The 15,389-nt window shown below is 34.6% G+C and overlaps 3 protein-coding genes across 3 annotated transcripts; all 3 read right to left on the reverse strand.

The window, feature by feature from the left end:
• Positions 1–535: 535 nt before the first annotated feature.
• On the reverse strand, positions 536–2,031 carry LOC21395010 (histone H2B). The gene is made up of 2 exons (XM_010111626.2): positions 1,427–2,031; positions 536–991 (listed from the first exon to the last, which is right to left on the reverse strand). Exons 1-2 carry the CDS (start codon positions 1,961–1,963, stop codon positions 680–682), a joined length of 849 nt encoding a protein of 282 aa, XP_010109928.1. The 5' UTR covers positions 1,964–2,031; the 3' UTR covers positions 536–679.
• Positions 2,032–6,853: 4,822 nt separating this feature from the next.
• Positions 6,854–8,651, reverse strand: LOC112094177 (pentatricopeptide repeat-containing protein At1g33350). Its single transcript, XM_024174462.1, has one exon. The coding sequence runs from the start codon at positions 8,649–8,651 to the stop codon at positions 7,029–7,031; it is 1,623 nt and encodes a 540-aa protein (XP_024030230.1). The 3' UTR covers positions 6,854–7,028.
• A 2,807-nt stretch (positions 8,652–11,458) lies between these two features.
• Positions 11,459–15,124, reverse strand: LOC21395011 (uncharacterized membrane protein YuiD). Its single transcript, XM_024174442.1, has 5 exons — positions 14,815–15,124; positions 14,539–14,673; positions 13,727–13,764; positions 13,526–13,592; positions 11,459–11,952 (listed from the first exon to the last, which is right to left on the reverse strand). The coding sequence occupies exons 1-5, from the start codon at positions 15,016–15,018 to the stop codon at positions 11,575–11,577; spliced, it is 822 nt and encodes a 273-aa protein (XP_024030210.1). The 5' UTR covers positions 15,019–15,124; the 3' UTR covers positions 11,459–11,574.
• Between the last annotated feature and the right edge of the window lie 265 nt (positions 15,125–15,389).

Below are 15,389 nucleotides of genomic sequence, written 5' to 3' on the forward strand. Positions count from 1 at the left end.
ATTTTGTAATTAATTTACTTTAGAGAGAATCACAAAAGTAGATTGCGAAAAGAGTTTGAGGGCAGATCACAGAAACAACGTTAGTTTCGTTTATATAGGTTATGATACAAATTTTTAGGGTTGTGATCATTTAGTTTTGAAATAAAAGAAAATTTTTAAATATAAATAAGTTATTGATATATGAAATATATAGAATTTTAGACAAATTATATAGATAGAAATTGGTTTGGTTTGGATTAATTTTTTTTGAGATAAAATTACAAACCAAACTAATTTAATTGAATTTTTAAAAATTTAAACCAAACCAAATTAAACTGATTATTAATTAATTTAATTTGACTTTTTAGATTGATTTAGTTTGATTAGTTTGAATGGTTCGTCATACACCCTTAATTTTATCGGTAACTTACCAGTATTATCAAGCCAAAACGAATCAATTAATAATTGAACATATATAAAACCATCAGCATTTCATAGAAACGATAGTTCACTAAAAACGACTGTATCGAAAACGACGGTAAACCATTAAGTGGTAACAACAAAGAACCAGTTATTCAAAAAAAAAAAAAAAAAAAAACCAGAAAAGAAAAAAGCAACCTAAGTACCTTACCAGTAACCAGAACACCAACTCATGTGTTCTACAAAGAGTAGCTAGCTAAGGACGTCTTAATTAGCCTTCCTACTTGGCTGCGTGATCATTGGAGGACATGTAATTGGTGACGGCCTTAGAGCCCTCAGCAATGGCGTGCTTCCCAAGGTCCCCCGGCAAGACCAGCCGGACCGCCCCCTGAATCTCCCGCGACGACATCGTGGCCCGGCCCGAGTAGGCCGACAGCCGCGCCGCCTCCTCGGCGAGGCGCTCGAACATGTCGATCATCATGTTGTTGACCACAGTCATCGCCTTCGCTGAAATCGCCATCCCCGGGTGCACCTGCTTTAATACCTTATGCACATACCTCTTGTACTCCTCCCTTCCTGTCCCTCCCTGCACCTGTTAATAAATTGGTTGATCAGTCTCAAATTTTTAAATAAAAAAATATAATAAACTAATTTTTTTTTCTATTGATTCAGGAATAAAATCATAATTCATGATAGAAAACAATTACTAACAGTACGTACAATATGGAAAGAAAAAATATATGAAGATTTTATATTCGGATTAAAAAAACACCTATAAACGTATTAAACATAAAACTATATGTGAACAAAAACAATATAAATTCTTGCAACTTTAACTGATCTATTAAACAGATCTCTTAGTTATTTTCATTGAATTTGTTCTTATAAGTGTAACTACATTCATAAGTTAAAGGTACAATACAAAAAAAAAAAACATGAGAAATAACTGTTTTTTTTTTTAATTTAATAAGATCATAGTTTTTTATATTATAAAAATTAAAAAAAAATGGCGGGTCCATGTTATTACCTGATCCAATCTCGATTTGGACCTCCTCTTCCTCCTCTTCGTCGTCGCCTTCGCCTTCTTCTCCTTCGTCTCCTCCGTCTCGCCGTCGTCGCCGGCCTCAGTTTCTTCTTCTTCCGCCGCCGATTCGTACTTGGACGTCGTAGTAGTATTACTTTCCTTCTGTTTCTCCGTATCATGATGATCACGATCACCAGTAGTTGTAGTAGCAGCAGCACTTGGGGAAATAGTGGTTTCCTTGGGCGGCTCTTCTTGAACAGCTGCCGGTTTTGCTGGTGTCGTTTCTTGATCTTCTTTAGTAGTTTCTTTTTCATGATGAGCTTGAATATCAATATCTTCAACAGGAATAGTCCTGACTAAATGCTCTTCCTCTTGATCTTCTTCAACAGCTGTTGTAGTAGTAGTAGTAGTAGTAGTTGTGATATCTTCTAATAATTCTGCCTCCTTTTGGTTACTGTAATTTGTTTCAACCACAGCAACTTGAACTGTCTCTTTTACAACCTTCTTCTTCACCGATACCACCTTGCGTTTTGGAGCCATTTTTCCAATTCTTTACTTTCCCTCTTCAAGAAATTAACAATTGAACTAGAATATATATTATATAGTTATATATATATATATATATATTTTTTTTTTTTATAATTTATTATATATATAGTTACAGTTTTATATGGAGAGCTCAAGTAACCGATCTCTCTATGAATCGGTAACTCTTGATGGGGAAAGTTAAGGGAGTGACAAGTGGTGGACAGGTGTCAATAAAATTCTGAGCTCAAAGGCTACGTGGTTAAAAAGTAAATAAATTTGTAAGGAGAAGAGTTTTCCGGATGAAGAGTTTTAATTGCACTTTTATGTTAGCGATCCCTCCAGGTCTCTAGGAAATTGATCTTGTGCTTTTGGATTACTTTTGTTTTCAATTTGTTTAGAAATATATCTATATCAATATATCATATCATATATATAAATATTGGTAATATGCTGAGTGCTGTATTGTTGATTAGTATGAAAAGAATTACGCGTATTCTTCTCATTTGTGTTTACAGTTTTATTCCTTTTTGTCCTCGTATATGCTCATGGTTTTGTATCATTAATAAACATACTGTTAAAGCAAAGAAAATACAATAAAAAAAAAAAATTGTCACGTGGGAGGTTGGATAACTTCTTAGAAGAAGTGGTGCGTGGACAAAAATAAAATGTGTTAGTGGAGAGTTTAGTGAAAACTAACGTGGGGAAGTTTACAAAATTGTCATACATGAGTGGGGTAATCCTGAGAGATAAAAGCATTTAAATATTGTGAAAAAAGAGCCGATCAGAATAAAAGTGGAGTATTAAATAATGATTGACTAATAAAAAATAATAATAAATAAAGAAAAAAAAATAGTGGGTTTAGTTTAAACATCTTTATATAGGCATGGGAGGGCAGAACATTTTTTCCCACGTAGCAAACTTTGTGCAGAGAAAGTGACTGTATTGTAAGTAGTAAGAGAAGGTGTGAGATAATGTTTGAAGAGAGAATTGTCCAAAAAAAAAAAAAAAAGAAGGTAGAAAAATGTGTCCTTTACTCATCTACTTTCATCTCATTATGATGTTTTGTACACTAAATTGTCTACACGTTTTCTCTCAAGCCTACTCACCAAAGTACCATCTCAAGACTAGAAGTTCATCTGTCATTGCTAGTTAGATTCATGTTTTAAGACATACAGGCTAAAAATTTTTGAACCCAGTCAAAAAAAATTATGAGATTGTAAGTTTTAGAACGTTTAAAAAAAATTAAAATAGAGTTGTAAATTTTAAAACTCTACAAAATTATGGCGTTGCAAAATTGAGAACCTTCAAAAAAAATCAAAATTGAGTTGTAAGTTTTAGAATTCTATAAAATTGTGAGGTTGCAAGAATTAAAACATCTAAAAAAAGGTCTGATCGTTATGATGCAGTTAAAAAAAAATATACATGTGTCTAGATATGTATGTATGTAATGGATCTGACTATAATAATACAGTTTAAAATATTGTTACAATTTTGGGTATGACTTACAAAGTGCAGCCTGAAACAAAAAATTAGTGATACAGAAGGGTGTCTTCGTTTCCTGAAAAAAAGTAAAAAAAAAAAAAAAAATCAGTCAAAGGACTAAAACAAAAAATGACCAATGATGAAAGGCTAAATAAAAAAATTACCTTTTGTTTAGCAACGTGTAAAAGACTGCCTCTCCTTTTGTTCCTTTTTCGCTGAAAATAATCACTTTTTTTTTTTTTTTGCTTGGAATAAGAAGATGACTATGTATGTAAACGAAACACAAAATGTAGAATGCAATTAAAATTTTGTCAGAATAAATTGACGATTTGATAAAAAAAAGAGAGAAGAAGACTGACCGATGGTGAAAAAAAAGAAACCAAAAGCAAATATATACTTTTAAAGAAGCCAAATAAACAATTTGACTGATGGCTCTACACGCAAACTGAGGGATGATGACAATTGATGTTGCAGACCAAAGTTTTGATAGAGGCCTAGACTTTCTTCCATTCACCTACACACACACATATATATATATATAAATATCTTTGGTGACCTTTTGAAATCCAATCAAATCTGAAAAATATGTGTATCATATATATGTTAAGATGTGATTATTTTTTTAAAAAATTACAAAAAAAAATCTAAAATTAAAATTCGCCCTAAAAATTTAAAGAGGTCATTCACCTCAGATAAAAAAATCACAAAATTTCACTTTAAATTTCAAAATTCAAGAATTACAAAGACTTGATTCCATTTTGGATACGTAAATAACCTAGATACAAAATCTAGGTGCAGTCACAATTTGTAAATTCAAATTAAATTCCACATTGGAATTACCCAAACTTAAATCTCAAGTCAAAATTCTAAAATCCCTTTAATTCCTCATACGGTCATATATCGAGGAATTATTCAAATCCAAATTTAAAATTACAACAAATTCTAAACTAGATTCAACATAGGAATTATCCAAATTCAAATCTTAAATTAAATTTCAAAAAGGCCTTTTAATTCCTCATACGGTCATATACCGAGGAATTATCTAAATTTCAAAACTAAAGTCAAATTTTTAAAATTCTTTTAATTCCTCATATGGTCATACACCTAGGAATTATCCAAATACAAATTCCAAATTATCTAAACACAAATTCCAATTCTGAATTCGAACTACAAGTGGCTTGATCCCTCGACGGGGTGTGTAGGCAACTCGACAAAATTTATTGAGTTCAACCACAATTTTAAATCAACTAAAATTTCTCAAATTCACAAGAAAATAGAAGTTACTGTTTCAATTAGAATCAAAAGGTTTTTCTTTGTACCAATAGATTGTAATTAAGAGATTATTTTTATAATCTTGAATGGGTCGAACTAAAAAATAATAAATTACTATATTAATTAAATCCTAATATAAATAAAATTATATTGTGTGTGAAATATTATTTTAATATTAATAAATATTTTTACTCAACACATACAGTTTTCTAGTCAAGCAGAAACATAGAAAACTTATATAATTAACAAATATAAAGGACGGGGTTCTTTCAAGCATACTGGCCAACATCAGTTATTAATATCCACCACTTCCTCAGGAGTAGAATTTAACTGAAGGCCAGATTAGTATCTTGAACTTAAAAAAGAAAGATAAGAGAAGAGAAGAGATGATTAAAAAAAAAAAAAAAAAAAAAAAGCCTTTTATACAAGCTTAAAGCTCAAAGAGACATTTGGCAAACAGTCTAATAAGCTCATCAATTACTTACCACTTAAGTCATGGCGTAGTAGTAAACTAAGGACCCCTTTTGTGTTGAAATTATTCAAATTTAAATATAAGAAGAAGCTAGTAGCTTGATAACAAAAGTCCCACATTGATGATTTATGAAGTGGAGTTAAACTTTATAACCTATCACATAAGATATTAAGCTGATGCGCGTGGCATGGATAATGAGGTTGTAGAGATGTTTAAGTGACACGCATAAAGAGAGTACTATTTAAAATAATATTCATTTTTAATTTTAATTTTAAAGGGATAAATTTTATAAATTTTTTATGAATTTTATCACTTGTGTCAGCATGCTTCTGAACTTTAAAATTTACATATTTTGTCTTTTGAATTTTGTCACATATGTCAATATGTCTTCTAACACTAACTCTGTTAAGTTTTTTAACGAAAATGTTTATAAACGCTCTTTAAACTTCGTCATTTGTGTTAATATGCCCCACATACTTTAAAATATACATGTTTTACCTCCTAAATGATGATATGTCTCCAATTTTTCTCCCTCTACCTTAATTCTATTTGTTTTTTGAACAGAAATGTTGATATGACTATTAAATTGTTAATTATATATGATATTTGAGGTTTATTGAATACTTTCTCTTTTAAAAATCTTAGTTAAACACTAATTCTCAAAACATTAATTGATTAGAGGCAATAAAAAGGAAAAAAATGAGGAGCAAATTTGTGTAATTTATGTCGTAGTAGTAGTAATAATAATAATAACGACGATGATGATATTAAAAGAACTTCCTTTCTAGGATGATAAGTAAACTCTTCTCCCTCTGCCATTCTTGTTTGCTAAGCTCCTTTTTTTTTTCTTTTAAATTAAATGTAGCTCTCGTGTGTACTGTACTTAAATGCTGCAAATTGTAGTATGCCATCTAAAAAGGCTCGGGGGGTAGTGTAAGGCATATATATATATATATATATATATATATATATATATATATATATATATTGATAGGGACCTGTTGATTCTTTCGATTTCTCTTCCGTTCTGTTGTTGAATTTGATAGAAAGAACGTAGAATTCTATCACATTTTCCTAGTGTAAACTTTGTCACAGGGATATTGAGATTGTATTGTTTGTCTCTTATGGAACCCCACATGAAATTTCTTACTTCAGTCTGCAACTTGGTTCTACATTCTGAGTCAAAACTAACTTTTTTTTTTGTTTACCTTTTTTGGGCATGAGTTCTTATTGTTTTGCTCTATAATCAATGACCCACTCAAGAAATCCCATATGCCCTGTACTTTTCTTCAGTTTAGAAGCAAAAAGTTTAAAGATCGCATTGTTTTTTCCTTGCCTCCTTGAGGGAATGGAATTAATAGGCAAGAAGGAATGCAGCAACAGAAATTTGCCAAATACACAAACTAAACTAGACGCCCTTCTGATAACCTTCTCAAACTTGCTCAAGAATCAAAGAATGACACTTCGAATTGCCCCGCGTTGTTCTCACAGGGATCAGCATGGGGAGCTTCTACCAGTTTTGGAGCGAGCGGGTTCTGAAGGACCGACCTCAGTACAGTTACAAAAATGGCCAACCTCTCTGGAAAATCCATTTTGTCCAGCCCTAAAACGTATCTCAAGTCTCAACTACTGCCAACTCCCTTATTTCCATAATTGGCTTTCTTGCGGGAAGATATTTATAGCGGAGTCTAAGAATTAATATTAGAGTCACAACCAGCAAGACTTTTCAGGACGTCGTGCTTTTCTTTTTCTTATGTTCGCTTTGTTTGGTCACAAAAGTACCGATATTTTTTTTTTAAATCAATCCAATCCACTATTGATAGTGGAGTATGAGAATTAATACTCAATCCACTATTGACTTGAGTTTATACAGATAAAACCAACCAGACTTTTCAGGATTTGGTGCATCTCTTTTATTCTAGGATGAGATGTATCATCAGAATGAAATTGGAAAGCTTGTTCATTGACCTCAATCCAACTGCAACCAGGAGTTTTGTAAGCATTCCTATCCTTCAACATCTTCCTAACCTTCCTAACTTCTTCCCAATCCCCCAATTCTCCATATATGTTGGCCAACATACTGGCATAACCGCCATTCTGTGGATCAATTTCCATTAGTTTGTGTAATGCAAACTCTGCTAAATCCGTGCGGTGATGAATTTTGCATCCGTTTAGCAGAGACCCCCAAATGGCTTCGTCGGGTTCCATTTCCATTCTGTTGATGACATTCATGGCTTCTTCGAACCTGCCTGCTCGACCGAATAGGTCTATCAAGCAGCCGTAGTGTTGAATCTCTGGCTTGATCTCGTACCCCTTAGTCATCAAATGGAAATAAGCAATGCCTTCCTCAACCAACCCTCCATGAGTACATGCGTTAAACAAGCCGATGAAAGTTATCTCGTCGGGTCTTACGTCATTTTCTGATGCTATCATCTCCTCGAAAACGCTGATTGCGTTCTTGCTTTCCCCGTGAAGTGCATAACAGTTGATCATGGAATTCCAAGAAGTCAACTCTTTTTGCAAGGTCATATCAAAAACCCGCCTCGCTTCTTTCAAGCTGCCACATTTCCCGTACATATCCACCAGCGCGTTGGAGATAAATGAGTCCGGCACCAGCCCATTTCGACAAGCGTAGCCATGTATCCACTTACCAAGCTGCAGCATACCGCTATGCCCGCAAGCCGAAAGCGCGGACGCAACCGTGACATGATTCGGCCTAACACGTCCGTTTTCCCGCAAAAAACAATCCATCAATCTTTTAAACAGCGAAATCGCCAGCGAGAACATCCCGTTCTGTGCACACCCCGCGATTATCGCATTCCATGACGGCACGTCCCTGCCCCGGTCCGGCATACTCTCAAACAAAACCACAGCATTGTCCACATCTCCAATTCTAATGTACCTAGAGACCATAGCAGTCCAAGTAACAACAGTTCTCTCACGCATTTCATCGAACACCTTCCGAGCATTTCCAACGCCAAGAGACGACCTCGCGTAGGAATCAACAAGCGCCGTTTGGATAACCGTGTTTTCGTCGAAACCGGTTTTGACCACGTGGGCATGCACGGATCCCCACGCACGAGGCTCCATAACTTCGGGAGCGGATTTCAAGACTTGGGGATAAACAAACTGATTGGGACGAGAACAATAACAAGAAAAGGTATTTCCATGGCGGAGCATTTGGCGGAAGAGCTCGAGAGAAGAGCGGAAGTAGGCTGTGATCATGGCGTCGAAGACATGAACATTGGGGGAGGAGATGTAGTTGAAGATGAGGCGGGCGTAGGGGAGATTGAAGAGAGTTTTGGCGGCGAAGCGGAGGAGTTTGAAGGCGCAGAGTTGGGTTTGGGAGTGGCCGAGAGTGATGGACAAAGCTTGGAGCTGCTTTAGGTGGTTGAAGTTGTTGCATTGCGACAGTTTTTCTAAGAAGACGAGTTGTTGTTTTTGGTCTTCTGTAATTTTGTGGGGACACAGCATTGTATTCTCAACTCTGTTATTCTCTTTCCTACCAGTCAGAACTCAAAGAAGATTAAGGTTTTATTTTTTATTTTTTATTTTTTTTATTTCTAGTAAAAATAAGACTTGAGAAATGGTCAATATAAATTGAGAACTGTAATTTGAGAGTGAAACTTATTTCATTTGTACATAAAATAATGCTACAAATTGTTTGCCAAATATTAGATATCAAGTAATATGGAAAATTAATTTGTTAAAAATGAAAATGAATGCATATTTTATTTAAAGAACATATTTAGTATATCGTATAAACACTCTGTATTGTATTATTTAAGAATAATACAAAGTGAAATTGGGTTTAGGAGCAATTCTCTGCATCTTCAGCATCTTCACAGTGATGGCAGGTACACTTGTCAAAGATTAGGATCATTGAATCCATTTAGCATATAATATCACCGAGACATTATTTGATAATGAAACTCGATATCATTTTTCTTTAAAGAACAACATTTTATCTCAAAGTACTCTTGGCCTTGTCAATGAGGTTATAGTCTTCGATGGACTCTTGGTATATGAGTCCAAGTATTCCCGCTGCAATGTCTACCTTGATGAATTGGAGTTGTCTATATCCTCCAAGACTCTGGAACCAATCTCTGAGAATGCCAGTGAATCTGGAGGCAAACTCTTTGAGGACAGCTTGTAGTTCTGCTCCAGGTTTTGTCATCTGCAAAGCACCATCATCACAACAAGACACACAGGGTCAACAAGATTATGACCCAGCATTGTTCTAAGATTCTCAGGACCCAGACTATAACTCATCACCCAACAAAAGACAAAGACAATGGTATCCACATGAACATTCATATGAGCGTGGTTCAACGAACTCTGACTCATTAGACTACAGCTCCCACTACAACGGGTCCCCTTAGTTGGAAAGGAAGCGCCAAGCTGTTCTTCTTATACAAAGGTCATAAGATCTTATCTAGATATCTTATCTTGTAAAAAGTCTATTTATCCTTTATGTGTTTAGTCAAAAGCCTAATAGTATGTCTGCCACTTTGTCAAAAGTGGTTATGTCTTTTGTTTAAAATAGTCAAAAGTGGAACAGTATGTGATCCACTTTGTCAAGTCATTTTGTCCTCATCAGACTACAACTCCCACTACAACTAGCCCCTTAGCTGAGAAGGAAGCGCCCAACTGTTCTTCTTGTACAAAGGTCATAAGATCTTATCCAGAGATCTTATCTTGTAAAAAGTCTATTTGTCCTTTGTGTGTTTAGTCAAAAGCCTAATAGTATGTCTGCCACTTTGTCAAAAGTGGTTATGTCTTTTGTTTAAAATAGTCAAAAGTGGAACAATATGCGATCCACTTTGTCAAAAGTCATTTTGTCCTTTGTGAAATAAATCTAAAGTTATACAGTGTAAATCTTATCCTGTCGGATAAGATTAGAGTCGTGTGTAATGAGCCTCAACATTATATAAGGCGAGGCATTTCTCTTGGTTTGGCAGAAGTCCTCCAACTAAGAGAACTTTGTAAAGAGTTTGCTCAGTAATAAAAGAATGAGTTTCTAAATCCCCCTTTCTTCCTCTCTGAAATTCTAAAGTCTCTTCCTTATATCATAACTGTTCTCCTCCTAACTAGTACCAACTTTCATCCGGTTTGAAGATGGACAGGTGAAAAACTGTCTTTAAACTCCCCGATGAAAGTTCCAGCACAACTCCGTCCACGATGATCAGACTAGTCACTACAGAAGAAGAAATCCATGTTGCTTACTTTGCAGCATATGGGTCTAAGATCTTCACAGACTCGATGGTCATTTCATGTGGGATACTGATCCCTCTATGTGAAGCACTCTGGTTTAGATTGAGAAAGGGTTTTGGTAGCTTGTTCACACACAACAAACGCACACACCGAGTATGCGACAAATATAATTTAAAGTGTATGAGTTTAAATTTTTCTTATCTCTTATACTTGATTAATATCATTTTTAGTTAAATAACTATATTAATTAAAAAGGTACTAATAAAAAATAAATGGTAAAAATTAAGACCAATACACTATCTAATTTAGCAATTTTTTTTTAAACAAAAAAACTATGTGGCCACCTAAGTGGATCTTACTAAGTGTGATCCACTGCGTGGGGCCCATTATTAATGCAATATATTGAAGTGATCATCTAGCAGATTGCCATTGACACTAGCAAGGATCATTTTAGACAAAACACTTGTATTGATCTTTGATCATCTCTTATAAAGTGATTGAAAATTCAAACCCTCTTATTTGAGTGACAACTCATAACACGCCTTATTCATGTGGCACTCCTCAAGTCCTCTCAAATCGCTTATCACACTCCGGCTCCTTATCATAATAGACCGAAAAGAATGGAGCAAATTAAATGACATGCCACAAACTCCATATGAGTTCGGATTTATTTATGCCACAACTAATTTGGCGTTAGAACATCAATGATTATAGTGGATTTTTGGGAGTGGCAGAATTCCAAATTACCAGAGTTACATAAATCATAGCATACTTGCTTCTCATGGCATTCGTCAAGTTTTCACCCAAATTTGATGTCCCCATTTTCCCGTCTCGGTGGCTGTCTCTCTACTAATTATTTACCATGTCATCTAAATTTGAAATTTGGCTACATAAATAAGAACAAAATACTAAAAATACTTGAGCAATTCACGAAGTGTCAAAATTTAATTAGAGAGATAGCCACCAAGACAAGAAAGTAATACTGTAGATATTGCTCAATTGATCTTTTGCATAAAATAAGCAATGTGACAGAATTTTGTATTGCATCATATTTTTTGCATGCAGGATCTCAAACATTATGTTCATTCTATAAGAATCGAATAATATTGCATTCGGTTATGTATACATACATACATACATGTATGTATGTATTATGTATTGAAAGAATATTAGATATTTGATGTCAAAGAAAGGCATTCACAGCCAAGCTTACAAACAAACCTAATAAAGCCCCTGCTACGACTTCAACCTCTGTGTGGCCAATGGATTCTTTTAAAGGAGAATATTTACTTCTTTCTAACCCTTCATTGGCTTCAGCTGTCTTGATGCCAGAAGGAATCTGCTTCGAAGCCTTCTTATCCGACTGCGATACCAAAAGGGAATTTCTTGATTTCGATGAAAAGGAGCCCGACTCATCTGACAAGTAGTTTAAGGGCGAGGATTTCCCTGGTTGAGAATTGAAACTGTCTATGTTCTCTGCGGGACTGGAGTTCACTCGTGACTTTTCTTTCAGAGCTTTGTTCAGAGTTCTTGCATGGATTCCTACTTCTCTTCTAACACCCTGTAAGCGAACACACTCAGTTTGCAAGTTCAGTTTAGACCATCTAACCAATAAAATAATGGTACAAGTGGAAGAGTATATACCGAAACATAACTTTGTATAATGAAAATGAAGTGAAAAACTAGTTGTATCATCAAACATTTACGGTTTCTCACTTGGCCAGGTGTAGGAGAATCTACCAAAACATAGCTTCCTACCATGAAACTGAAGTGAAAAACTAGATGTATCACTAATGATTTCTAGAGCACAAGACCAAATAAATATTGTAAGAAAAACTCCAATAAATTAATGAGTGTGATAGGATGTGGCTATTTGAAACTCTTCTGCGGTCTCTTGAAAATTTAAACTTCAACCTTACAAGAGTAGCTTGAAAATTGATACGTATCATGACCATCTGACAGAAGATCTAGAGAGGAGAAAGCAACCCCAAACAAAGCCATAATAGGAGAAAACAACACCATGTTGTTCCCAAGTTCGAAAGCATCGATAGAAGAAGGTGTGAATTGTATTATCACATGATGAACTTGCGCACATAAGAACTTCAAATACAATGGAATATTTGAAATGAAGAATATGTAAAATTATACATATGTTATAGCTCATCCTAAGTATCACTTATTTATAAATAGAGTACAATTTTACTTTGACCAATCATATATTTTGTCCAAAAAGTGCCCATAGAATTAAGGGATACTATAAAAGAATTATGACTTAAACTTGAAAATATGCCTATGCATGTGAGATATTGAACATAAAGATACTATTTCATAAAGAAAAATACGATGTTAAGGACACAAGATGATTTGATGTAAGCACGCCTCTTCAACTAAATCAATGGCCATGGAGAAATTCAACTACTAGTCCGAATGAAGAAAAAACCCACATCTAGGTTGTACTTCTATGTATGCCCCTAAATGCAATAGCTTGAAATTGAAATATGGACTTAATTGATGAAAACATAATGAGATTTCATATTTCTCCCCTCTTGAGTTCTTGTTCTCCCTCTAGAATTCTCTTATTCTCTTCTTCCCTTATCACTGATGTCTCTTGGTTCTATTTCACTATCTTAATTCTATCTCATCCCTCCCTTCGGTTTACATGAGAATGTCCATAGAAGTAGAAATAAAAACCAATATCCTCCACACTCTGCAACCTACAGATAAAGTTTAAGCAGTTAAAATACTTCAACCATCAGTTTTCACGTGTTCTATGGTTTACAAGTTATCCCGCTGGTGGAGATTAAGATATGTTTCATTTTTATTATTTAGATTTGAATTTAAGATTATATTTATGTGCGCATTAGGACTATTTAGGATGTATATAAATTTATTTTTTTTATTATGTTTCATTCCTCTATAAATAGGTTAGTGGTTTTCAAAAAAGATCTGGTTGATGAGTGAATATTGAGATTTCAGGGTTTCTCCTTCCGTCTCAAGAATTATCTCTTTGCTCTTCCTTAACCGATCCAATATCTAGCGGTTTTATAATATCTATTTCTCTGTCTCAATTCTATCTCTTCTCTTGATCCTACATCACACGCATTACCATCGACGTAAATGTTATACAATCATACCTGAGCATCGTACATAATAAGGCCGGCATAAACAACTGTGACACCAAATATCGCATCCGAAAATCCCCTGCAGATGAGCAATGCAGTTGTCTCAAACATCAGTTCCCAACTTTGATTTGTAGTCAGGTTCAAGGATTCAGCTACACACAAAAGAAATAAATGTATCGAAGATTTATAGAGAAGCGCGTGAATAATGCTTACCTTTCAAGACCAAGGCATGTCGCAGCAGCCACAACTGCCTATCCATGGCAAATGCATTCAACACTTTGTCAGATCATGATTCAATAACCTTGTAAATCCGGCCAAAAAAACAACACACATGAAATGAAAATAAACACCTAGTCTTGGTCCAGAAAAAAACTCGGCCAGATAATTTCTGTATATTGGAATCAGGTTATGTAAAATATGAGTATTTTTGTACTTCTAAAAACTAGAGGGATCTAATTTTGGATAAAAAAAGGAGAGAATTCTATGACGCGTGTATTTTGTATGTGTACATATATTCACTGGTTAATACAATATTACAAGGACCCTGTAATGTAGATTAATGACAAAGAAAGAATGACATGAAGTCTATTTTTTTTCCCAGTTTGTTGGAGGGAAAGTGTTCATTGTCCATAAAATTAAAAGAATTTTTATCACCATACCCCTAAACTTCTTGTGATTTGGCGCTTTTGTACTGAAAATTCTTTCCTACACAATTTTCCTTGAATTTACAAATAGTAACAATTAACTAATCACTAAGGTCTTGTTTATTTCACCGATTCGAGTTTTCAGTTTTAAATTTCTACAATAAAAAACTCTCAAAAAAAACTCTTAAAAAATGTCACATCTCAGCTCGAATTGAAAACTCAAATCAAACTCAAATCCGGAAAGTAAATGAGGCCTAAAATTTCAACCGCAAGCGAGGTTAATCACTAATAAACTTCTAAAAAATAGAAGGAAAAGTTCAAAAAAAAAAAATGAAATGATCAAATAAGGAAAAACAAAGAAGAAGATAAGGGGCGGCATACAGAGGAATGAGTGGAAGGGAAGCCACCAGCCTGAAAAGCGACCTTAAAATCAAAGTCTTTCCCATAAAGAATTACATTACTCAATGGCTTACTTAACTGCCCTATTGCCCCAGAAACACCCGCAGCTACCAAAACCTGACACACATATATATATAACATATGTATATATTACACAAAAACAACACAAAAAAAATCATCAATTTTTGCAACAAATTAAGCAAGATATAACATTATATTATGATATATATATATATATATAGAAGAACAGACGTTGACCTTGTTATGGAGAAGTTGGACTAGTATTTCGTCAGATAACTGAGCTCTACTCATGCCTATTCTTCTTCTTCTTCTGCTGCTGCTGCTGCTGAAAATCGGTACTTGTTTTCTAGAATTTACGAATCCCCAGCAACAATAATTCTGAGAAGCGCTGGGTAATGAAATACTGGTGCTCTGTCCATGATTTAGCTGTAGCCACATCATGATGATATCTCTCTCTCTCTCCCTCTCTCGCTAAGGTCTTATATGTTATGAGACAGTGATACGACATCTGGAGGATGCCAAATGGGGAGGTTTGTTGCCCCAACCAAAAAACAACACTGCGTATAGAAACCACAAGAGGACAAACCTTCCGGGGGAATTGATAAGTAACTAATAACCCCCCTGACCCGACCCGAAAGGATTTTTTTTTTCTAAAAATTCAGATTCAAATAGTCTCAATTTGCACTGTGCAGGTTGGGGGTGGGGCAGGCATTTTAAACCTGTTTTGTCCTGAACTGACCTGATTTAGGTATGTAATTTTAAATTTCTAAATTTATTTTACTGGACTATCTCTATATAGACTGTTTATTTGA

The sequence above is a fragment of the Morus notabilis genome, unplaced genomic scaffold, assembly GCF_000414095.1.
Source record: "Morus notabilis unplaced genomic scaffold, ASM41409v2 Scaffold2224, whole genome shotgun sequence".
Classification (NCBI taxonomy): domain Eukaryota; kingdom Viridiplantae; phylum Streptophyta; class Magnoliopsida; order Rosales; family Moraceae; genus Morus; species Morus notabilis.

Bases quoted from the DNA above. Each gene is read 5' to 3' on its own strand.
- LOC112094177 (XM_024174462.1), bottom strand. From the start codon at position 8,651: ATGCTGTGTCCCCACAAAATTACAGAAGACCAAAAACAACAACTCGTC.
- LOC21395010 (XM_010111626.2), bottom strand. From the start codon at position 1,963: ATGGCTCCAAAACGCAAGGTGGTATCGGTGAAGAAGAAGGTTGTAAAA. The intron at 992-1,426 runs GTAATAACATGG...ATTTATTAACAG, and splicing joins CCAAATCGAGATTGGATCAG to GTGCAGGGAGGGACAGGAAG.
- LOC21395011 (XM_024174442.1), bottom strand. From the start codon at position 15,018: ATGATGTGGCTACAGCTAAATCATGGACAGAGCACCAGTATTTCATTA. The intron at 14,674-14,814 runs GTCAACGTCTGT...TATGTGTGTCAG, and splicing joins TCCAACTTCTCCATAACAAG to GTTTTGGTAGCTGCGGGTGT. The intron at 13,593-13,726 runs GTAAGCATTATT...GCTCATCTGCAG, and splicing joins ACATGCCTTGGTCTTGAAAG to GGGATTTTCGGATGCGATAT.